At 38.2% G+C, this 23,214-nt stretch overlaps 3 protein-coding genes across 21 annotated transcripts; 2 read left to right on the forward strand and 1 right to left on the reverse strand.

Annotated features, from left to right (window-relative positions):
- The first annotated feature begins 3,756 nt into the window (after positions 1–3,756).
- Positions 3,757–6,660, forward strand: LOC135650424 (aquaporin NIP2-1-like). The gene is made up of 5 exons (XM_065169743.1): positions 3,757–3,948; positions 4,075–4,299; positions 5,526–5,720; positions 5,814–5,875; positions 6,204–6,660. Exons 1-5 carry the CDS (start codon positions 3,808–3,810, stop codon positions 6,460–6,462), a joined length of 882 nt encoding a protein of 293 aa, XP_065025815.1. The 5' UTR covers positions 3,757–3,807; the 3' UTR covers positions 6,463–6,660.
- Positions 6,661–8,086: 1,426 nt separating this feature from the next.
- Positions 8,087–19,317, forward strand: LOC135651668 (putative pentatricopeptide repeat-containing protein At1g74580). Of its 18 annotated transcripts, none has more exons than XM_065171951.1 (9): positions 8,087–8,183; positions 9,101–9,423; positions 10,698–10,769; positions 11,149–11,312; positions 12,932–13,184; positions 14,140–16,851; positions 17,881–18,032; positions 18,129–18,444; positions 18,520–18,872. In XM_065171951.1, the coding sequence occupies exon 6, from the start codon at positions 14,344–14,346 to the stop codon at positions 16,654–16,656; it is 2,313 nt and encodes a 770-aa protein (XP_065028023.1). In that variant the 5' UTR covers positions 8,087–8,183; positions 9,101–9,423; positions 10,698–10,769; positions 11,149–11,312; positions 12,932–13,184; positions 14,140–14,343; the 3' UTR covers positions 16,657–16,851; positions 17,881–18,032; positions 18,129–18,444; positions 18,520–18,872. The 18 variants fall into 18 exon arrangements, 17 of the variants coding, with proteins under 17 accessions (XP_065028023.1, XP_065028017.1, XP_065028012.1 ...); XM_065171945.1 differs by lacking the exon at positions 8,087–8,183 and adding an exon at positions 8,213–8,365; XM_065171940.1 differs by lacking the exon at positions 8,087–8,183 and adding an exon at positions 18,994–19,317 and having other exon boundaries at positions 8,418–9,423; positions 18,520–18,725.
- A 316-nt stretch (positions 19,318–19,633) lies between these two features.
- LOC135651023 (large ribosomal subunit protein eL34-like) lies at positions 19,634–23,169 on the reverse strand. 2 transcript variants are annotated; one of them, XM_065170791.1, is made up of 5 exons: positions 23,015–23,169; positions 22,759–22,838; positions 20,375–20,484; positions 20,177–20,275; positions 19,634–19,912 (listed from the first exon to the last, which is right to left on the reverse strand). In XM_065170791.1, exons 1-4 carry the CDS (start codon positions 23,091–23,093, stop codon positions 20,182–20,184), a joined length of 363 nt encoding a protein of 120 aa, XP_065026863.1. In that variant the 5' UTR covers positions 23,094–23,169; the 3' UTR covers positions 19,634–19,912; positions 20,177–20,181. The 2 variants fall into 2 exon arrangements, with proteins under 2 accessions (XP_065026863.1, XP_065026862.1); XM_065170790.1 differs by lacking the exon at positions 19,634–19,912 and having other exon boundaries at positions 19,994–20,275.
- Between the last annotated feature and the right edge of the window lie 45 nt (positions 23,170–23,214).

Raw genomic sequence — 23,214 nt, forward strand, 5'->3', positions numbered from 1 at the left:
GCATGAAGCTATTCCTAGCCAAGAATTCCCAAACCAACCATATGGTAGGCATCAAGGACTCGTAGTAGGGCCACCACCCCGCCACCTTCACCACCGCCACTACCACCACCACCACCACCATCGTATCATGGGGAAGAGCGACTAATTCCACACCAAATTATATGCATGCGCTGGGTGCTGTATGATCTCTCTGGGAAAGGGGTAGGTCTTTTTCTGATGGAGAAGAAGACACTTCATGTGGTCTCTGATCCATAAAAGATGGGAATTCTCACGCACTTTTCCCAGTTTGGCGGTGACAGTGCATCTCTGCGTGCCTATCTTCGCCATGTGCCAGTGGCCTCCACTGTGGAAGAGTACTCCCCGCAGCCATTGGTCATCATGTTTTAGTTTCAGCTCAGTTAGTGGTGAGGACCAAACGCACGCTACATCTCCTCCTCCTCCTCCTCCTCTTCCTCCTGTAGTTACTCCACTATGTAAGACCCAATTCAACTATGGCGCATGAAATAGAGACAAGCACACTCGATTGCTTCCAAGTATTTTTGGTCGACGACGAGCAGCCTGTCCAAAAGGCAACCTCATTGTCATTATTTTCTGAGAACCCCACCTGAAAATTATGTTTCTGGATGGTAATTTGGAGTGAACAACCTCCGCATTTAGTTGCAACTTATTTCACTTTCAATCTATTTCCTTACTTCACATTCATAATTTTAAGGTTTGTTTCTACTTATTTTTTTTTTATATGCAAATCAATTCTACTACGTTTTAGTGACGAGTACTACGAAGAATATTATTAAAGAAAATAAATTATGATAAAATTATCATGATCCGTCGTCAATGATATATTATAATGATTTCAAATCATAAAAATTATGATACCATATTATCATGATTCTATCAATAACGAGGATCATTATATTTTCTATCAATATTTTATATTTATTATTGATTGAAAAAAATCATATAATTATCATATTTTGTAATCGCTTGTTGTGTATATAAACGCATATACACTATCAATAAAAAAATCAAGCATATCATTTTTTTCAATGGGTTTAAGAAATATTAGAATCTCATTTCTTGTGCCTTTATTTCCTACTTGAGTAGACTAAGATCCATAATATCTTTATCCTAAGAAATCTTAAGGAAGATAGAGTTTTAGATTGATCTCTCTTTGTAATGTTAAGGTCTTAGTCACCTCCACAATATGATTTCATGATTTTCAAGAAAAAAAATTCCACACATCATAATCAAAATCTATCATGGAGAAACTTTTATCATCAAAGTTATGTCTCTTACTAATTTACCCCCACAGTTCATCAGTGAGAATTTTGAATGCATTTCTTGGCCCTGCTTTGCTTCTATCAATGCTCAACCCAACCTGCAAAAGAGAAGTTAGTGAGAGATATCCCCATTATCCCCATATCTATACATCTTAATGCCATAAATATAAATATGTTGATGAGATTTTACTGCATAATCTTCAAAGGTTATGAAAGTCTCTCTAACAATAAATACCACAAGAGAAACAAAAAGATTGATGTGTTCTTTCTTTGAAATTAATGTAGGGACATTATTCTCACTTCAATTCTTTAGGACTTCGGAGACCTCCTGTGGCTGCTGCCTATGATAATATCATCCAACAAAATAATTGCCACAGATCTCTTCTTTCATAAGCTGGCAAGTCTATGTCGATGACTCAGTTCTAAGTTCTTCGTCAATTCACACCGTCTTGTGACAATGATGCCTGCACAAAATCACTTGGATCACCTCAGTGGGTTTTCATCCCTTGACGCTAAAACCCTACCCATAATTCAGTTGTCTTCTAGTGTGCATGAACTTAGACTCAGTGGGTTTTTTTACTTTTCTTTTAATATTCCTTAAGCTTGGAAACCAAACCCAAACTCCTCGATTAGCTTCTTCGATGTATATACAAATGTGATTGATCCTCTATCATGTACTCAAATTACGTATTTAAATCAACTATTCAAATCCGTAAATGATCCTTAGATCAAATGTGGTGTGACCACCTTCTGATTTCTTCCCAGAAAAAGAAGAAATATATCACACATATCGATCATGTTACTGTTTTCATATACATCGATAGTGGAGCAGATGGTGCACCCAACTGTGCTCGCATGTCAGATTCTTTCTTCAATAATGTGGCTTTTCGAAGGTGGGGGTTGGTCCAAGTAACATGCATTGTCCCCTTTGCCTAAAGTTGACTCGATGGCAATCAGTCAATTCTCTCATAAATCAACTCCTAAAAAGGACATAGCAATCTTATACAAAAATCTTCTCAATTAGTTGGCATCCTCATCGAATGTTTGATCTCAACTTCGAGAGCAGGGATTCATTAAACCTCCAAATGTCTTCCACTTCTGTCCACTTTTGTGATTGTCTAAGACATTGGAGGAGAGAAATGCCGATTCACATAATAGTAGCAAGTCAATTCATTTGTCACACTAATGAGACACCGAAAGACTTGCGGTTGATGTTCGACCAAAGTATAATAATATATCTATCATTTTAGTGTGGATCATTCCACGATATAGCATCATTGCAACTTCACTACCTGTCGAGTATCGCTGTTCGAAGGTCTTCTTGATGTTTTGATAAGACCAAAAGTAGCAATCGATACATGATAAGAAAGCACAAGTGTTTGAATGCTTATTTTGATGACTCCTTGAATTGTTCCTACTAATTGCATTATCCTAAACTCGTTTTAGGTAAGATTTCTTTTCATTAAAAGTTCAATATATATATTCATAAATATACACATTAAAAGTCAAAACTGTACTTGGTTTTAGCTGATAGATTTATACTTTTGGAAGAAAATGTTGACAGATGAAAGTACATAGATATAATGATAATAATGAACTGTGGAGCTAAAATTTCTTGAGTTGCAAGCGCAGGTCCTTCATGATTGATGTTATGACGTTCGTTGGAAAAGATACACCAACGAATGTATATTATTATGATCAAGCTACTTGAAAGATGCACCACCAATTAAGGTGGCGATTACTGTATTCTGTAGCTTTTCCGACTAAACGAGTTCTATACCTCCCCGACACTGGGAAAAGAGAAGAGAATATAACTGTGCAGGAGTCTTACATACGTTCTCCAAATTACCATGATTTATAAAGGTCACAGCAACACAAGTGGAAGATATCAATCATCTGTCACTTGTAAATGTTCGTATTATATTGTATGCTCTGAATCTTTTCTTCCTTCGTTTTTTCCGCAGCGTCTATATGACTTCCTTCTTCATACGAGTCCACAGAGATCATCGCCTTTGTCCCCGACATGAGTCAACAGAGGAACAGTTAAGTCCACTGCTAGTGCAGTCGCTATACCTAATTAATTACCCTTCCAAGAGAGTGTTGGAATCCACAAAAGCCCAGATGTTGCCTGCCCCAGCTCGAGTTTCTCCCACCAATCGAGGTAGAGATGTCCTGTAATCCGAAACTCCATTTCTTTCTTTGGCACTATAAACCGTGGCTTCATAGTCTTAGTGCGTCTCGCCCTCAGAGAGAGAAAAGATGAGGTCGGCAGTAGCTGAGTGACCCAACTGATATCTTTCACGTCTTTCATATGGATGGCTGAGCTTAGGCATGTTCTGCGCCAAGAAGCCACCTGTGTAGGGACAGCTTTTGGTCATTGGTAAATTGGAAACCCGGCTGACCGCAGATGCCACAGCCTTCTTTTCCAGGACATGCCATCATCAACCACTGCAGCTCCCTCTATAAATAGCAGCATGTGGAGAGCGCTCAGACACCATACTCGAGGAGTTCATTGGAGCTTGGAAAAATGGCTTCCTCCACAAGGCCTAATAGCTCCAATGAAATCCATGACATCGATGTAGTTACGGCTCAGAACTCCTACATCTCTCCGACTCTTCTTCACCAGAAGAGCCTTAAAGAAGTCTTCCCACCCTTTCTTGCAAGAAAGGTGCTGTGTCGATCGACTACTGCTAATCCACATATATCCTGCTTGGGCTTTTTCTGATCTATGCTGTTCGTTTCATGTTCACGAGACGACTCACTTGTTCATGGCTGTGGATGGCATGCACTTCAGGTTGTAGCTGAGACGATCGCTACCTTTTTACTGGTATTTGCCACCTGCGGGTCCGCCGCGTTGAGCAAGAGCAACCCAGGCCTGGTCTCGCAGCTCGGGGCATCAGTCGCCGGAGGACTGATCGTGACGGTGATGATTTATGCCGTGGGGCACATCTCGGGCGCCCACATGAACCCTGCCGTCACGTTGGCCTTCGCCGTCGCCAGGCATTTTCCATGGATTCAGGTGAGATTGCTTTTTCCGCGCATCGAGCTCTTGCAAGGCATCATCTTTTGCTCTTCTTCTTCTAAGATGATGTTATGCTGCAAGACAGCTCATCATATAAACAAACCGATGCACTGGTTTTTTGTTCTTACCATTTTCTTCCTTTCCATCGATACTCCGAGCTTTTTTCGTAGTACAACCAATCAGCTTTTTTCATAAATATGAGTTCCATCGAATCGTCCTGGATCTCTAAATGAGACGAAACTTCTATGTTAATACATCAAACATTTAATCCACTCGATGATTACGTGATGATAAGATTCTTCCAGTTCACAAGTGGATCGAAGAGAGAGGCAATCTTTCTTCCAACTTCTGTTGATATGATACCTTTTGCATCTAATAAACAATCGCCTTTTGCATGACTCTATATCCATGTTGTCAGAAGAATAATTCAACAATAATTGAGTGCATGATTTATGATTGTGGGCCACAACAACTATCAAACTGCGTACTCTGCTTCTAGCTGCATCGCCATCTGACTCCTGTTGATGCCAAAACTCCACCTTCATAGCTAGCCACTAGCAATCCTGCTTTGGAAGGGCTTTGCCCTATAGAACATGAGTACTCGAGGAGTTCGGTGATATAATTGTGGTGGGTGGTGGAAGGTAGATGACAGGTGCATGACTGACTGTGTGATGAATCTTTTGAGGATCTTGTGTGCCTTAAGGACTTTGGCTTGGAGCTCCTTTTGAACTATATGAACCAAAAAATAAGAAAAATAAAAATCCTTATATTAGTTCCCATTGTTTGTGGCTCAGATTCATGGAATCAAAGAAGTCTCGAGAAAAGAGCCGTAATCTGATTTGTAATTCAACAAGTGGCTTGCAACATGCCATGATTAGTGGACCCATGGCAAGCTCAAATCGAACCAATAGGATTCCCCAATAATAGCACAAGCCACATCAATCCTCATTGCCGGAGGCCGACAGCCTTCTTGTCCCCTTCGATTTCTACAGAATTGGGACCGAAAGCCGGAAGGGGATACGAACCAGGTATTGCTTCGACATCAACTCGGCTGGTATTGACATGGTAAACAGGTGGTTAATCCTCAGAATTTGGCATGCAATCACGGGAGAAAAATGATCATTTGCAAATGAAACTTTGATTCTGGATCCAAGTCCCATCAGTTTGTCACCATGCAGCGACCTACGGTTGACTCAATTGGCTCTTCCTACGGTCACCTGCAGGTCCCCTTTTACATGGCTGCTCAGATCTCCGGCGCCATGATCGCTTCCTTCGTCCTCCGCGAGCTGCTGCACCCGATCACCGATCTCGGGACCACGGCGCCGTCGGATACGGCGGTGAAGGCACTGGTCATGGAAATCGTGGTGACCTTCTGCATGATGTTCGTCACGTCAGCGGTGGCGACGGACACCAAAGCTGTGAGCCTCTTATCCTGCTTTCACTTGAGCTCTAATACTTCATGCTTGCTCTTCTTCTGATCACCTGGTGGAACACGTCTTCGTTTGATGCAGGTAGGAGAGTTGGCAGGGTTAGCTGTGGGTTCATCGGTGTGCATAACCTCCATTCTAGCTGGGTAAACTAAGAACATTTTATTCTGATCAATTTCAACTAGTTTAGACACGGTCAAGAAAGACCTAAATCCATGCACATCGAGTATCTTCGAAGATGAAACGCAGTCTCGTTCATGCACAACAATAACAATAACCTACCTGCTCACACAGTGTGTCATTTCAATACTGAAAGAACAGCTACCACATACGGGCATTCAGCACACCACACCACTAATTTAGATCGATGGAATCGATTAAGAACATCACTTTTAGAACATACAACATAGGATGTGAATAATGGCAAGCAAAATGGCTAGGTTTACAGCTGTTGAGATGAATCGAGTTGTGCAGGCCGATATCTGGAGGATCGATGAACCCGGCGAGGACACTCGGACCGGCCGTCGCGAGCAGCAATTACGACTCGCTTTGGGTGTATTTTCTGGGCCCGGTGTTGGGCACCTTGTCAGGAGCATGCTCCTACAGTTTCATAAGGATGACCGAGAGGCAACCACAAGCCACTGCTGCACAGAAGCTATCCTCCTTCAAGCTCCGCCGCTTGCAGAGCCTGGAAATGGCGAGTCCTACCAACAACGCTTTCGATAACATTTAGTGAAGGGGCCTTGATCTTGGAGGAGGAGGAGGAGGAGGAGGTTTCTGGGCATCGCCAACTGTTGCCTCCAATAATCTATCAGCATATATTAGCTGAAGTCTCTACTCGTGAGCTATGTGAAATATTGGATATGGTAATGCGGTTTTTGAAGCCTTAAATTCTAAGGCAGCATTAACGTGGAGCTATATATTTTCACTAGCATCATGTGATCTGTAGACTTGAATCTCCAGGGGTTGAGTGTTTTGTACATGAAGCTAAAGGCTTTTTGCCAGCTCATTTAGTCCCTAACAAGAAGAAATAAAGTCCTTATCAGAAATAACATTACTAAATGATTTTCTTGTGACATGACAATTTGTCTATAATTAAAGAATATATAAAAATCTAATACCTAACTATCAATGAATTAGAATAAGATCACCCAAAGTCGTGTTGACATTAAATCAACATACAGTTATAATCATGATAAAGATAATCTTAACATTATCAGCTCCTCCCACCACTTAGACCAATGAAGCAATACCTAAGCACTAACATGGGAGTCACCTACTCCCCGTAAAAGACAACAGGAGGTCACGACATCTGTCCCAACCTCCCAAAATGAGCTCACAATATCCTCTCTTCATTTTCACCACAATCGAGAAAGAGATCACGTCTCTTATTAATGACTGTCGGTATGGCCCGACTTCATGAACATTCCCTTTTGGACGATTGGCAGAGGGACCATGCATTGCTTGACCCAAAAAAGAATGAGAGTTAGATCTGATGAGCTACCTTGATAATCCGCTCTATACGATGCCCCTGGGGGTCATACACCGGCAAGTCACTCTTATTAAATGCTTCTGTCACATAAGAAAAGAGGGAGATATTAACGAGCACTTGTCCACATCACCAAGTGCTTAGGTATAAAAGTCAAGCCCAAGGCTAAGCAAAGACAAGAGAGGCAAAACTCTTCGCTCTTTCACTTACATTATTAATCTTTCTCTCCATCTCTTTAACTCAAGCATCAGAGAGGTCGAGTTGGAATGCCCCCAGTGCAAACCTGTTGTATAAGATCCTTAATATCATCTGAAGACACAACTAGGAGGTAACTCAATAGCAAAAATGACTTAGCTCTCCAACCTAACTCCACTATACGAGGGTTGGATCACCCCTACAAACCACCTCCCCTAGCGAGCTCTCCTCATAAGATTATCGTGCAAACCCTCCATGTCAGCAAGGAGGAGTCATTACGAAGGACTTACACTTTCGATAGTGAACTAATCAGATCAACTCACGAATTGATAATTTTTATCTATTAACAAATCAGAATCGATAAAATAAACTAATTATAAATTATTCCTATAATTAATTAATCTGTACATTATTAAGAGTTATATTTAAATTTTTATATTTATAAAGTATAATTTTAAAATTTTAAAAGATAATTTTATATGATTAAAAATTAATTGAGAGAAAATTTATTAGAACAAAGGATCAAATATTTTACTTTTATAATTATAAAAATCTCAATATAATTTTTAAAAATATAGAAATTAAAATATAAAAATAACTAATTATAAGGGTAATATGTGATTAATCCCAATAAGATATGTGAACCTTCGAAATAGAATCAAAAAGTCAAAAAAACAAAACAGCAAACCAACTTTCATAATCTTTTATAAGATTTCACATGATCAGCTCCTGTTTGACCCGTAAGACGATCCGAAAGCTGCCGCTCCCAGGTAGGCCCTAAGAGCTTCTTTTGGTCTCCTTCTTTTTGTCTTTGTCTAATTGGATGATTAAAAAGAGGAAAAGAAATGATAACAAAGGAGGAAGAATTAGATGGGAGAAAGGAAAAAGGAGGGGATTGGTGGACAAAGGGCAGAGAAAGGTGGAAGAAGTAGAAGACACGGTAGCGTGATGGGTAGGGATACTTTTATGTTTAACTGATGTTTTATATTATGAATTACGAATAGTTATTTTGTTTTTGATGTTCGACGACAGAGTGTTTCAATTTTTTTTATACGGTTCGTCTTTTTTATAGCGTGATTTTATGGATAATTATTTTGGTTGATTGTCTTAGTTCTTAGTTAATTTGTATGATTTTAATCCTTTATATTAATTGTTTAAATATTGATGATGTTAAAAAATCTTTTGTTCGTTTTAAAAGATCAATTTGAGTCCCATTCATATTGTGTCTACAAAGGGCAGAGAAAAGAAATGTTTTTCCTCTTTCTTTTTTTGTTATTTTGACTTCTTTGTTATAGTTTAGGTCGCTCTTGTAATAATTCTGGATGCTGGCGGACATAAACGCGACGATTTGGTGCCTTCCCATTCATATTGTGTCTTTCTCGATGAAGAATTCCTTTGTTAGCATGATTTGTTTTCATAATTCGTTTCTTGATTTGGCCTTCTGTTTCTGATCCAAAACATCAGGAATTGGGGAAATAATTTCCCTTGTGAAATTCTGGATTCGTGCGGAAAACAACGCTGCGATTTTGTGCAATTTTCGCGGCATTTGAGGGTTTCCAAATTTTGTCTCAGCCTTCGAATCGCGCGTGATTTACTTGGTTTTTGTTGCCTCTTTCTCGACCAAGAATTCCTTTGATATCAATCATTGATTGGATATGTTCTCAAGTTGCTTGTCAAAAAACATTAGGTTTGCAGGAGCATTCGAGGAGTTTCTGGTAGCGAAGACGCCGGAAGGAGATGGGCGATCATTTGGTGTTGCATACGGATCGGCTAATGACAAGGAAGACAAGGCACGGGAGGGTTCGTCGCCTTCTGCTGGCCTGCCCATGGCTGTCAACCAACCTTTCCTACTACTTCGGCTGTCAGCTCTGCTGATGAGAAAGCAGGAGAGGAAGACAAGGAGGTTGGTGAAGAAGAGCCTCTAATTCAGATGGTTGAATGCCAAATATGGCAAGGCGATGATCACGTAAAAACTAAGATTCCCCTTTCACTTGCAGTGGCAGCTTGAAGGTCTGTAAGTTTTTTGACCAACTTAGCCTCATCGTCTTCAATTCTTCGCTGAATTGTGAATTAGTAGTAAAAATGCATATTTCATGCCAGTTATTATATACCTTGTCCACCGATCTTCCACACCAATATTGTGCAAAGTAAATCAGTTGACCTTCATGTTCCTCTAAGCTTTGCTCCTTTGTTAGGATGCCTGATGTGTTAAAAATTTTCACCATGTTCTCTTCTATATGGCTATACGCTTATTTGCAGTAAATGGATATGAAAACCATGTATATTAATCTAGTCGAACAGGAATTAATTTCTTGTATATTGTCATATTTCTTATCTGTAAGGTATTTGTCATGACTTAGCTTTTCTTGGGTTTTGAAATATGCATGCAAATCAGTTTTAAGTGCTATGTCTATATGCAAAGGTATAGTAAATGAGAATATATGTTTCTTTTTGTGGATATTCTTCTTGTGATTTCTACGAGTGACTTGTAGATTATTTGTAGAAAACATTATTTTTTCTAAAAAAATGCAAAACCATTTGATTTGTTGAATACAGGTTCTTCTTCTGAATGAGCTCATTATGCTCTTCCTTCATATTATACTATTAGCCACACCAATGTTTTTCTATTGTTTTTTGAAGCACAAGGCTTTGATTTGTCTTGCGTCTTATTCTGCTCTGCGGCAGTGTCGTGTAGTTTCTTTAGTTTGAGAGTCTCTAAACGTAATACTAAAGAACTAGCAGAATAAAATTGTAGATATATTATTATCCCAATATGAATGTAGCATTTGTATTAGAGAGCACGGGAAAGGAGGTGCAGAGAGGACCACTAGATTAAGATTCTAGCAATTGAGTGGCCTTATAGAGACGAGAAGCTGTTGATGGCTTGCTCTCAATTGATTTCTGCCCACTTGAATTTCAGAGAGATTGCATATAGTATATTTTATTTTTATATTGCTTTTCACCAGAAGAGCTTAAACTTTTTGAAACATGTCAATAAAGTCTGGATATCCAGGGGTTGATGATGGAATAGAAAAGCCCCATCATTTCTTTTGGATACTTGTTCTTAAACTTTAGTTTTTCAACATCGGATTTGTTCTACTAATATCTTACATCTTTCTGAAAGCAACTGATGCAAACATCAATAGGGCTGGCTTGATTAGCTACTGTTGAATTTTGCTCTTTATTATAAGTTTCTTTCTTGGATGTAGTATAATGTCTTCTTAAGCTTTTTGTTGCTTTGTTTATGCCTAAGTTACTCACATTTTGTACTTTGCAATGTGTAGTATGCTCGTAGGGCATGTGTGCAACATTGGTGCGGCAAGAAGTGCGATATAACCTGTGAGATCTGCCATGAGGTGAGTTGCAGTTATGCTTATTCTCTCAATATTCTTCCTCCATAATTGTGGTATTTGTGTCCCTTGTGTGAAGATAAATTTATAGTTTATTTCTTCTTAAACAAGCTTAAAATGTTCATTAAACATAGTTATAACTTGTTTATCTTCTAGTAATCTTCAGATTTTTATTATAATTCGTGCATGCATATGAGAATGATTTATTGTCATATGCTGTGATAAAAATGGCAGCCCTTCTTATGATTTTCATCAATATAAATCTGCGTACACTGCACTACCAAGAGGCTGTGGTGATGATATTTTAATTAATGAGAAGTATGTTCTTTTTATTATTGTAGATCTACTATCCTTGACCTGAATTGTCATTAATCTATGATCTCAGAAGACAGCAATGTCAGATGGATGATTAGAGGTTTTCTTATGAATTTTGATGACTCTGAGAGACTAGCATTGGCAGCAGTACAGAGTCACTGAATTGAAGCTGTATATGGCGATTATCCTACGAATGCTAGTGGTGCCGTTTCTTTCTGCTCTGCCGCTCTAATGGTAAGCCCCTGATATGCATTAGACTTACGAATTGATGGTTCTTTTCATAATGAAACCCTTAAAATCTACGATTTCTCACTGAATTTTGTTGTTTTTATGCCTTGAGGTTCTGGCTTTTTCTTGTATCCATCTGTCAGTTATTCTGTAAATGGTACCTCTAGTTATTGCTTAGGTAAAAAACAGATTTTTTGTCAAACTTTATAGAATACTTTGCTTTCATGTGGCAAAGAAGATGACACAAGAAGAATTCTTTTGGAACAATAAAGCCTTTTTTGTCTCCTGATCTTTTGATTTTGGCTTGTTTTATCAAGTTAAGTTACAAACTATTTTTGTGCTTTCTTTTTTCAGCAGTATCTTCTCCTTGGCCATATAGATGCATTTTATTTAAGTTTCAGTTAAAATTTGTTGTAGCCATCATACTGGCATGACAAGGATCTCATAATGCACTGTTATGTTTTAAATAGGAAAAAAAAAGATAATGCTATTTCAACCTATTCTTACATATCTATATTAGTGTTTGAAATTATAAAAGTGTACGAATGACACCTACCTCCATTTTTTTAAAATAAAAAATATCGTAATCCTCAACTGATTTTTAAAGTTAGTGGCATGCTTTTGCTTTTGGAATGGATTACACGTAGAGCACTTCTAAATAGGCCACTACCGCTATCATTAAAATTACATTATATAGTGGAAAGTGGGAACTGAAGTTGAACTTTAGATTTTGGTCAGATACTACGTGTCATGCCACCAGTTTTATCATCTTGTTTAATCTATTACCTGTTAAAGTTATATTACATTATTATTTGCCTCTACAGAAGCTATCTTCATTCTGTTGGCTTGTGCAGATTTTTTTTTTACAACTCCTTTTAACTTGTTAGTTCTTATTAAAAAATCACTTAACTTTGAATTATCTAAGTCACGAGGTATTCTTGCATTATATGTTCATAAAGGATCAGTTTAGTCGTAATCTCGCTCAGATCCCTAAAGACTTATAAAAGAGAAAATTGATTAACAAATCTCGACATTTCACAAAGAGGATGGTTTTACAAACAATTTAGCAAAACTTAGTGTGCAAGTGAGAAAAGAGATAATAAAAAAAATAAAAACTTTAGAAGACAAACGAGTCGTAAATATGCAAGGTGTCAAGTGCATTAGTAAGTTTTCGTAAGCTTAACATACAAATTTGTGAATTCAATTAACATCTTGTGAGTAGTTATTTGTGGACTTGAACTATTCATTTATCTTTTAAAATCTTTATTTTTTTTTATTTTATATCATCTTTGAGAGATGTCAAGACTTGTTCATTGCTCATTTTCAGAACTAATCAATTTGCTCTTTTACATTTCTTTTGAAACATAAGCGATGTTGCAATTAGGCTGATCTTTTACGTATGGATAATATAAGGGTATCTCATGACTTAAGTAATTTCAACTAAGTCCGAGATATTATATATATTTATTGATTCTTTTACGGGTCCTTACATGCGGACGGATAACGTAAGGGTGCCAATGCAATTGTTAGATCGATTGGCTTGCATTGAAATTATAGATGTTTCATGTTTATTTATAAGCTGGAATGTTACATTTTCTTTCTTTTCCTCTCCTAAAATTTTTCAGGTAATAATTCATTTGTTGTCGAGGGATTCATTTACCACTACTCATGCTAATGGGGATTATGATAATGCTTCCACATACTTTTGTGAAAATTCAAACCCATACTTTTTCTTTAAGCTCTATCTTGTTCTAGACACAATAACCTTTTAGCTGATTTATTTTGCAAAATTTTCTTTCTCGGGCTCCTGGATTTCTGTTCCTATGTAACATCATGGGTTGGGCCATAAGTGTTCTGCGACGGCTAAAGCGAAGGCAGGTCAGCAACCCCTTTAAAATTATAAGTTGCGGGCACATATTTATAAACATATGGGATTTAATTTTCTGCTGTATTAAATGTTAGGAGACTGCAGTGGAGAAATTAAGTAAACCATACTGATGGAAATAGAGAGACCTAATTCCTCGTAGGTAGTTTTGATTGAAAGGGCGGACAATTCTTTGGTTGATTCCTAATATTAAAAAATGGTGTCATATGCATTTGGATGTAGAATTTTTCTTTCAGTGCCATGCAAGAAAACGAACATGAATGTTCTTAAACATCGGTGAGGATAAAATCCATCAATACCTGAAAAAATACATCAAATTCTCTAGAAAAGCCTCATGTTTTCCTTCATTTTTTTTCTGTCCCATCAAATCTTTTTGTTCTTTTTTCCTTCATTTTTCAATCCATCCTCCGATTTGGATCGGTTTAACCTAATATAAGATTTGAATCAGTTCAAACTAAGTAATGCTATTACAATAATAACAAGTTCTAACTAAATAATAATTAATAAAAATAGTATTATAAATTTATTTGTATTAATATAAAATAATTATATAAACTATATCTTAAAAATAAAATATAAATCGCTGAACAAATAATAATAATAGATATTAAATATTAATTATATTCTCTTATATATTTACTATCTTTGAGCGATTGAAAAAAAAAAAACCATTTAGTCTTTTTTCTCTAAGAATTAAATTAACTCCAAATTAAATGAAATTATTTTAAATCGTCATTTGACTATTCGAATATTTAGATCATGTAAAAACTTGTACAATTTGAAAATATGATTGGTAGGGTATACAAAATCTCATTTCACCAATTGAAACTCTTTGGAATATACCTCTTTAGATAAATAATTAGACAAATCCATCCGGCAATATTTCCTCTTTAGATAAATCTCATTATTTGCTCTTTCTAAGCAAGTCTTGCTCTTGCTTGCTTTAAGGCCGGAGAGACCTACGGACGGCGCTCGTACCCTCTCAACGTCTTCGCGTCCAAGTCAAATCGTGTTGTTTGCGCGAGAGCGAACTTGAGAGACACGCTATATAATAGTTCGCCTCGATCCGTTTCTTCAACCCGACCTGTTTGGCATCGTCGTCGTCGGAGGTGAAGAATCGCCGCAGATGCTATGTAATTTTGTGCCAGTGTGATGGGCCGCACTTTGCTGCCCAAACATGTAGCCGCCGTGATCAAGCACCAAAAGGACCCACTTCGGGCTCTCGAGATGTTCAATTCGGCGGCGAGTGACGATGGCTTCAAGCACACCCTCTTCACCTACAAGTGCATGGCGGACAAGCTCGGATCCCATGGAGAGTTCAAGGCCATGGAGGATGTAATCTCAGAGATGAGAATGAACCTCGACAACTCCTCGCTCGAAGGGGTATATGTGGGCGCCATGAGGAGCTACGGGCGACGAGGGAAGGTCCAGGCCGCGGTGGATACGTTCGAGAGGATGGATTTCTATGGATGTGAGCCGACTGTTATATCTTACAATGCTATCATGAACGTTTTGGTCGAGTTCGGGCACTACGATCAAGCGCATAAAGTGTACCTCAGAATGCTCCACAAAGGAATTGTTCCCGACATTTACACCTTCACGATCAGGATCAAGTCGTTCTGTCGAACTCGACGACCGCACGCAGCCCTCAGGCTTCTGAGGAATCTGCCGCAGAGAGGGTGCGACGCCAATGCGGTTTCGTATTGCACCATCATCCGTGGTCTCTACGAGGAGGACTGTCGATGTGAGGCCTACAATCTGTTTGAAGAAATGCTAAGTAGAAAACTATGCCCTGATATAGTTACATTTAACAAGCTTATAGATGTCCTCTGTCATAAAGGGAATGTTCTAGAAAGCTACAAGCTTGTTGCCAAGGTTATGAAGAGGGGCATTTCTCTAAACCTGTTCACTTACAATATACTAATCCAAGGTCTGTGTAAGGATAGTAAGTTGTCTGAGGCTGTTTCGTTGTTAGAGGAAATGGGTGAGGGTCTGACTCCGGATGTGATCACCTATAACACACTTATCTCTGGTTTATGCAAAAGTTCCAATGTTGTCGAAGCTGAACAATATCTGCATAAGATGGCAAATCGAGGTTGCCTGCCGGATGATTTTACATATAATACAATCATTGATGGATATTGCAAAATGGGTCGCATGCAAGATGCTTGTAAACTTCTAAAAGATGCACTTTTCAAGGGGTTTGTGCCAGACCGCGTGACTTATTGCTCTCTAATCAATGGGCTCTGCGAGGAAGGTGACATCAACAGGGCATTCGAGGTGTTTGATGAAGCTCAGGGTAAGCGGCTAAAACCTGACATTATTATCTACAATTCACTAATAAAGGGGCTGTCTCGGCAAGGCCTTATACTGCAGGCTTTGGAAGTCATGGGTGAGATGTTCGAAAATGGTTGTAGCCCTGATATTTGGACATATAACATCATCATAAACGGATTATGCAAGATGGGAAATGTTTCTGATGCAACTGTTGTTCTGAATGATGCTATAGCCAAACGATACCTTCCTGATGTTTTTACCTTCAATACATTGATCGATGGCTACTGCAAGCGACTGAAGGTGGATAAAGCTTTGGAAATAGTTGACAGGATGTGGACTCATGGTATTATGCCAGATGCTATCACGTACAATTCCATACTGAATGGCCTCTGCAAAGCTGGAAAAACATCTGATGTCATTGAAACTTTTACAGAGATGGTTAAGAAAGGATGTCATCCAAACATTATCACATACAACATACTCATAGAAAATCTGTGCAATGCCAATAGAGTAAAAGAAGCTTCTGATTTGCTTATGAAGATGACAAATGAAGGATTGACTCCAGATACCATTAGTTTTAACACATTGATACATGGATTCTGCAGGAACAGTGATCTTGATGGAGCCTATGATCTGTTCAGAAAATTGAAACAAGATAAGTTCTTTCCAACAATTGATACATATAACATTATGATCTGTGCATTTTCTGAGAAGCTGAACATTCATATGGCTGAGAAGATTTATAATGAGATGATCGACAAAGGCTGCTTGCCTGACACATACACTTACAGTGTCCTAGTCAATGGATTTTGTAGGACTGGAAATACTGACCGTGCTTATGAATTTCTGATAGTCATGATCAACAAAGGTTTCATTCCAACAATGGGAACATTTGGACGGGTAATAAACTGTCTTTCTGTAACCCACAGAGTTCATGAAGCTGTTGGCCTCATTCACATAATGGTGAGGAGTGGTGTTGTCCCAGAAGTAGTGCATACCATATTCAGTGTTGATAAAAGGGAAATAGCAGCTCCTAAGATTCTTGTGGAGGAGTTGATGAAAAAAGGTCATATAACTTATTATGCTTATGAACTGCTTTATGATGCAATAAGAGATAAAAAGTTATTGAGAAAGCAACGCCAAATGAAATTTCGTGAGGATATTGTACTTAATCAAGCTCTTAATTAGGACATCTCAAAGAGCTAATTTAAGTGGGAGCTTGCTGTCTTGAAGATGAAAATATCCAATATTCTAAGGCCTGTCAAAAAAGACACCAATCAGTTCACAACCATACTTCAACTATGGCAATACCATCAAAAGAATCGAGAAGCCAGTGCAAATTATATAATACTAATGCTACTCGGTTAGCAGCTGATCAATCTGGTATTCTCAAAATGTTATTTTCTCCAAAGAATATGTAGTTCTCTTTCCTTATAACTGGCTTCTAGCTCTGGTTCTTCCGATAGTAGTGCCTGCTTATTCTTTCTTTTGTTTGTTCGTGGTATGACTTTTGTTATTATTATGCACAATTGCCAAGTGACTGTTTGAGGACAGTGAAATGTCATTATAGCTTCAACTTGACTAGAGATATAATTACAATGAAACCCAATTTTCTGAATCCAGGGACTGCTAAAAAATATGGTTGATATCAAGAAATATTTATCCATCTGATTGATGACCTTAGATATCTTCTATCACTTGCCATGATACTGTACAGACAACAAGTTGTCTCCCTCTTTTTGGAAGAAAAGGATGATATTTTATGTTAAGAGGGTGAGTTTGGCACTAGATTTAGGTTGTTCCATTGTTGCATTGGCCAGAACCATGTGCACATAATCACCCTACTTTAGTTTTTCCAGGTTGGAGTTCTAAACTCTACATGTTTCCCTGCCTGCTTAAATTTCACATTGACAATTGGGCTTGCCAAATATTCTGGAATTGATGAGAACCAATACATGTCCAAGCTTAGTGTTTGATATTGTACATTTTTATATTTGCCATCATTTTTTTTCCCTTGTCAATCATTCCACTTAAATGAGCTTTTTGCTATACAGTTGATGCTTCAGAGATTTATCATCTGGATCCCACACTAATCCTGGTGGATGTTAGTCTTAACCCCTAATAGTCATATATGGATTTGTCGCTTCATCCTCTACCAAGCTTGGAACAATTAACCCAGGCAGATATTGTGCCAACAATCTTTAAGTAGACTTTTCTGTGCAAATTTGATCTCCACCCTGCCTTCTGGTCTCCAAGCCTCTTCCTGATGTGTTAGCTTATGATTGTTTTCTGCAGTTATAATCTTAGTTTTATAACATACAATAACTTTTAGTTGATTTGACTATATTCAGATTGTTGAATAATTATATATTGTTGGTTTTTTACTTAAGCTAATTTCTTCATTATCTGTAGATTATTTGTGGACAATTGAGAGGGAGCACCAAAACTTTTTGATCCAAATATCTCAGGCTCATGGATTGTTCTACTGTGATTCTCAGGTTTTATTTCTGTTTGTCTTAGCGGGAAACCTCTGGCTGTTTGTAATTCATGCTCATGGATCATCAGTATGTTTGGTTTATTCTTGCATATCATTAATTCTTCTGCCATAAGAACCTAAAACTGGATATTGTTTTCCTTTTTTGGTTGATTGATCATGTCAGTAAATCGAAGTGCTTGCTTCTCGAAACACTTAAACTGACAGCAGTGATGGTGATGGTATGACAGCAATTCCAGAATAATAATGGAAGAAATTGTGGTTATAAATGCTTGGCAGCTAAGTTATTCTATAATTCAACGTGTTCTATTCATATGATATGTGAAGTTTTCAATGGCTCACTGATTTGGCTGTGATTATGCTGCAGATCATACGCAATAGGTACTGCAGTATGGGGATTGTTAAGGGTCTTTGAGAGAGCTGATTCTTCAACTAGAGATCAATACGAGTGCTTAATTTGCTACACAAAGATTCCCATCCATGTATGTTTTTCTTACATACTGAACTATTGCAACATAACTGAACAGGGAGGTATATCATCGATGATATGATTACAGGATGTACTGTGATCCATTTCAAGTCAGTTTCATAAAGTTTGACTTCCTTCTTTGGATGCTGGTCACGATGGTTGGACTGATCAGGAAGCCGACCAAAAGTAGAACTAAATTCTACTGGCTTTGATACTCTTCTTTGGATGCTGGCCACAATGGTTCGACTGATCCGGGGAGCTGACCAAAAGTAGAACTAAATTCTACTTGCTTCGGTACTAAACTCTCTCTATTGTCACATGTATTAGATACAGATTTCTGATGTAGTTTGTCTCTGTTTTTTACAATGTGTTAAGTTATCTGATCAGAAAAGTACAAACAATTCACCAGTCAATTATTTATATTCCTTTGATGAAGTTGTTCATCTGCAAATTCTTCTCCTGAATGTTTGTATTGCCAACATAAGTTACTTTAGCTTATGTTGGCAAATTCTTCTCATGAAGGCATTACTTTAGCTTCCAGCTGAAACAAAGCTACCTGCAGAATATCAAATGACTACAAGGACCCTCCTCCTCTGGATCGAAGGGCGACGACCGCTCAGAATCTACATTAATGCTGACATAAATGCAAAAGGGGAAGGGTCGGGTTTGGGATCCGCTCGACGAGTCAACAGCGAGGCAACAACCATCTTCGTTGTAAACGTCGTGGCAATCACACCATTTGCATTGACGCCGACACAATTGTCGAGCGATAATTACGTTGACGTTGACATAAATGCAGAGCAACGCGAGGCAGGCAACGATAAGGTCGACAATGTGCTTCTCGTGTAGGCGAGTTACATCGCAGTGAAAGTGAATCTTATCATCACCGAAAGCAACCAAGCAACTTTGTCGGTATCGATGCCAACGATGTCACCATCCACCATCGAACAATAAAATTATCTTTTTATATTTTATATTTTTATCGATAAAGCTAAAACTATTAGAATAAATGAACCTATATGTTTTATTTTCGTAACTATAAGGATATCAATATATATTTTTTAAAATATAAAGTTTGAGACGCTAAAAATAATTAACTACAAGAAAAAACCAATAGTCTGAGACATCTTTAATAGGCTAAAGAGCTCACGCCACATTGCAAGAGAATATACGATCAACGAAATCATGTCACAACGTCCTGATAAAGTAATAAACAGCATGTATATCAGAATTAACTTTTATCGCTGAGAAACAATACCCTCGTAGGACACCCGAGTATCCGTATGAATCAATTTGGAAGGAGCTTAAGCTCTCAAAAATGTGTTCTAAACGGAAGCCTATGCACACACTCGGCTCTACTCAATCCAAATGTTCTACGGAAGCCTATGCAGATAAAAATATTGGACTCAATCCACCGCCGCCTTCCTCGTACAACAGAAACAGTTGGACAGTTGTATCAGGAAGTTGCAGCCACAATCACCCTGAAAAATCGTAGTAGTTACTTAGCAAACAATATAACTGACAAAGAATACATGTAGGAAAAGAGAGTTGAGCACAACAAATAATCAAAGACTAATGGGGATTCAATGTCCCAGAAATTTTGTGCTACAACAATCAGTCCACCATAGGAATACAAGATCAGCCTCTAAATATTAGCAGTTATATTGTCAAGCCCTCATCATATACTCGTGTCAAAATTTTCAACTGGGTAATAAAAAGCTCATAGCATTTATGATCCTCTCAACCTTGTCTAGCTCTTTGAGGCTTGCTTTTCTTTAGCCTTCTGGATCTTCAAAACTTTCTTAACAATCTTCTGCTCTTCAACCAGAAAAGCTCGAATAATTCTACAAAACCAGCAAAAGTAAACTAAGATACAGGCAACATCAAATCGGGTGACAAATAAAACCAGGAAAAAAGAAAAGTTGAAAGAATCTGCTGTTAACCTTTCTCTAACAGCACTTCCAGATAAAACTCCACCATAAGCACGATTCACAGTCCGCCGGTTTCTGGACAACCTGGATCTCTTGTACTGAGCAGGTCTTAGATGAGGTATCTGAAAATACAAAACAAAAATCAAATCAAACATAGAAGAGTTATAACATTTTTGTCAAATTAACACCGGTCTAACAGATTGAAATTGCGAACCATTTTACAGCAAATTCACAACTTTATGTGCATTATCGCCAATATAAAGCATAGTTCATCAGGATAGCATAAGCAGTCGATATAATTTAAAAAGGGAATAGCTATCACACAAGTATCAGCGATCAACCTATGTCATCTGAAGACCGTATGCAGGCTTAGGTCATTGTTGGATTACTGATAAGTGACAAACTTTATGATGTTCATCGTTGATGAGCAACTTCTCAACCTCCAAACAGTTAATTATTAGAAGCATAAAATGAGACAACATAAAGGACGAAAGCCACATCACCTATCCCTTCACGTCTTCCTAATCCCTAGCATACCTTCACCCTTTATCTTTCTTATTTATACATTGTGCACACAGCACATTAAGGTCCCATACACGTTGTAGTCATTTGCCACCAAGAGCAGGACACAAATGCATACAAATACATAGGGAGATCCAGACCACGATCCTTAAAGGAGACTTGGATGCTTTAGCTGCCAAGCTAGTGAGCATCAACCCTTCGTCTTGTATCAGCCTAAAGCAAGCACACCACCAATATTTATTAGACATTTCTAAGGTAAGTATGATTTTAATTAATCTCCTCAATCAGACACTCAGATCATGCAAAAATTTGAATATCCCATCTTTATGACATGTTAGCAAGGTTGTTACTATTAAGTTAAACAGCAGGTAGACAAAACCAAATGAAGGCTTCGACAAAAGCACATCATCCAAATAAAGGAATGCATAGGTTAACAAGAATCACTAAAATACAATGATTCACCATCTCTGATTCTACAAAACAGTGATTTAAAAAATGCTAGGCACCAAGGTTTCAAAATGCCCAATACGCTCTGAAATATTAAAATATATAAATATATATAATATAATTAAAAATATAATTATTTAAATAAAAAATGATATTAAATTAAAATATACTGTTAACAGTATATTACATACATTATTACTTAAGTTAGAGGGAGAGAAAATATTCTCTGAAATATTAAAATATAAAATATATATAATATAATTATTTTAAATAAAAATATGATATTAAATAAAAAATATATACTGTTAACAGTATATTACTTAAAGTTAGATGGGGAAGAAAAAAATGTTAACAGTAACAGAGGGAGATAACGCGACAACAAAGGATTAGTTTAAGATTGTTGCAACAACGCTACGAACAACAGCAGCAGCGGCGGCAACAAGAGAAGCTACGGACAGTAGTAGTGACAGAGACAAAAGCCGAGGGCAATGACGAAAGTTGCGGACAACAACGGTGAAGGCTACAGACAACAACAGCAGCCGAAGCTCTAGAGGGACTCTGTAGGTGGCAAAGGAACCTGCAGTCCTCTCCCTCAACAATGGAAAGAAGCGATAGCAGAAGGAAGCTACGGGGCCCTCGGACTCGTCAGTTGACAACAGAGGAAGGCTAAGTGCACTGTTTCTGAGGTGAAGGCAACGGCAAAGAGCGTCGGTGACGAAGGCAGAAGCAATGCTAGGGTTCCTCGGGGTCGGGCGTGAAGCATGGCTTTTGAGGTAAGAAACTATGAATCAAACCAGCCTTAAACCGGTTCGGTTCGCGTAATTGAATCAGGCGCTCGCCGAAAGCTTCTCATTGAAGCACGCCGCCTGGTGCACACATGATGCGCTCAGGCCTTGCCTCTCTTCGCCCGAACGCCTATTTAAATCACTGCTATAAAATACAATACAACACCAAAATTTGTTGTCTACAAATTCACTTTAGCTGTATTATGTGTAATTCGTTTCTGAAAAGATAGACAACTAATCAACACAACATCCATTGTTTTAATTATACACTCAAAATGACTGAACTCATCAACATAAAATATTTTCCTTGAGCAAGATGATTATGCACTGATATAAGGCTCAAGTATAATCATGTAAAAGTAGATAAGTGCAGAAGAGAACAAATGACATAAACCATATACTCATGACACCCAGCAAGAGCTTATGGATCAGATGAATGAATGGGTTCCAAAAAAAAATCACATTAGATCTGCATCCATCTTACACCAATTTAAACAATCGTAAATCTATCAACAAGCAAAATGAAGCGGCAACCATATAAGAAACGTCTGATGCTATTACAACAAACAAGTGCGGTAACAGTCAAACAGCCAAATTCCAAGTGATAAATCTTAATGAAATTTTAGAAAAGGGAAAGCATACTCCTTGGATTCTCTTGCCAGTGACAGGGCATTTCGGCCCACTCGCCCTTTTGTTCGTGTACTGATACACAAGCCTCCCACCTGCGGTTTCAAGATTAACACCATTAACAAAAGTAATGCAGTAAAAGACGTCGAAGTACAAAACGCACACGCCAATCAGATTGCAAAAGATAAAGCAAGAAAAAAAACACATCGATCGACAACAGATCCGGCGTCCACTGGAACAGACGAAAGGAATGGCGAGATGTGATCTTTACCTGGGGTCTTGACAACCCTCGTCTGATTCGATTTGGTGGCATAGCTGTGCCTCTTACGATACGTTAATCTTTGCACCATTTCGCCCCTCTCCCTCTCCCTCTCCGCCTCTTCCGTCTACGAGACCAACGACAGGAGTAAACCCGATCGATGGATCTGGCCTTTTAAGGAGCCGCCCGAGAAGAACGCCAAAATAAGACGA

The sequence above is a fragment of the Musa acuminata genome, chromosome BXJ3-10, assembly GCF_036884655.1.
Source record: "Musa acuminata AAA Group cultivar baxijiao chromosome BXJ3-10, Cavendish_Baxijiao_AAA, whole genome shotgun sequence".
Taxonomy (NCBI): Eukaryota; Viridiplantae; Streptophyta; class Magnoliopsida; order Zingiberales; family Musaceae; genus Musa; species Musa acuminata.

Excerpts from the sequence above, each read along its gene's own strand:
- LOC135650424 (XM_065169743.1), top strand. The coding sequence starts at position 3,808 with ATGGCTTCCTCCACAAGGCCTAATAGCTCCAATGAAATCCATGACATC. Across the intron at positions 4,300-5,525 it reads GGCATTTTCCATGGATTCAG|GTCCCCTTTTACATGGCTGC; the intron begins GTGAGATTGCTT and ends GGTCACCTGCAG. Across the intron at positions 5,876-6,203 it reads ATAACCTCCATTCTAGCTGG|GCCGATATCTGGAGGATCGA; the intron begins GTAAACTAAGAA and ends CGAGTTGTGCAG.
- LOC135651668 (XM_065171951.1), top strand. The coding sequence starts at position 14,344 with ATGGGCCGCACTTTGCTGCCCAAACATGTAGCCGCCGTGATCAAGCAC.
- LOC135651023 (XM_065170791.1), bottom strand. The coding sequence starts at position 23,093 with ATGGTGCAAAGATTAACGTATCGTAAGAGGCACAGCTATGCCACCAAA. Across the intron at positions 20,485-22,758 it reads CTGGCAAGAGAATCCAAGGA|ATACCTCATCTAAGACCTGC; the intron begins GTATGCTTTCCC and ends TTGTATTTTCAG. Across the intron at positions 20,276-20,374 it reads GGAAGTGCTGTTAGAGAAAG|AATTATTCGAGCTTTTCTGG; the intron begins GTTAACAGCAGA and ends CTGGTTTTGTAG.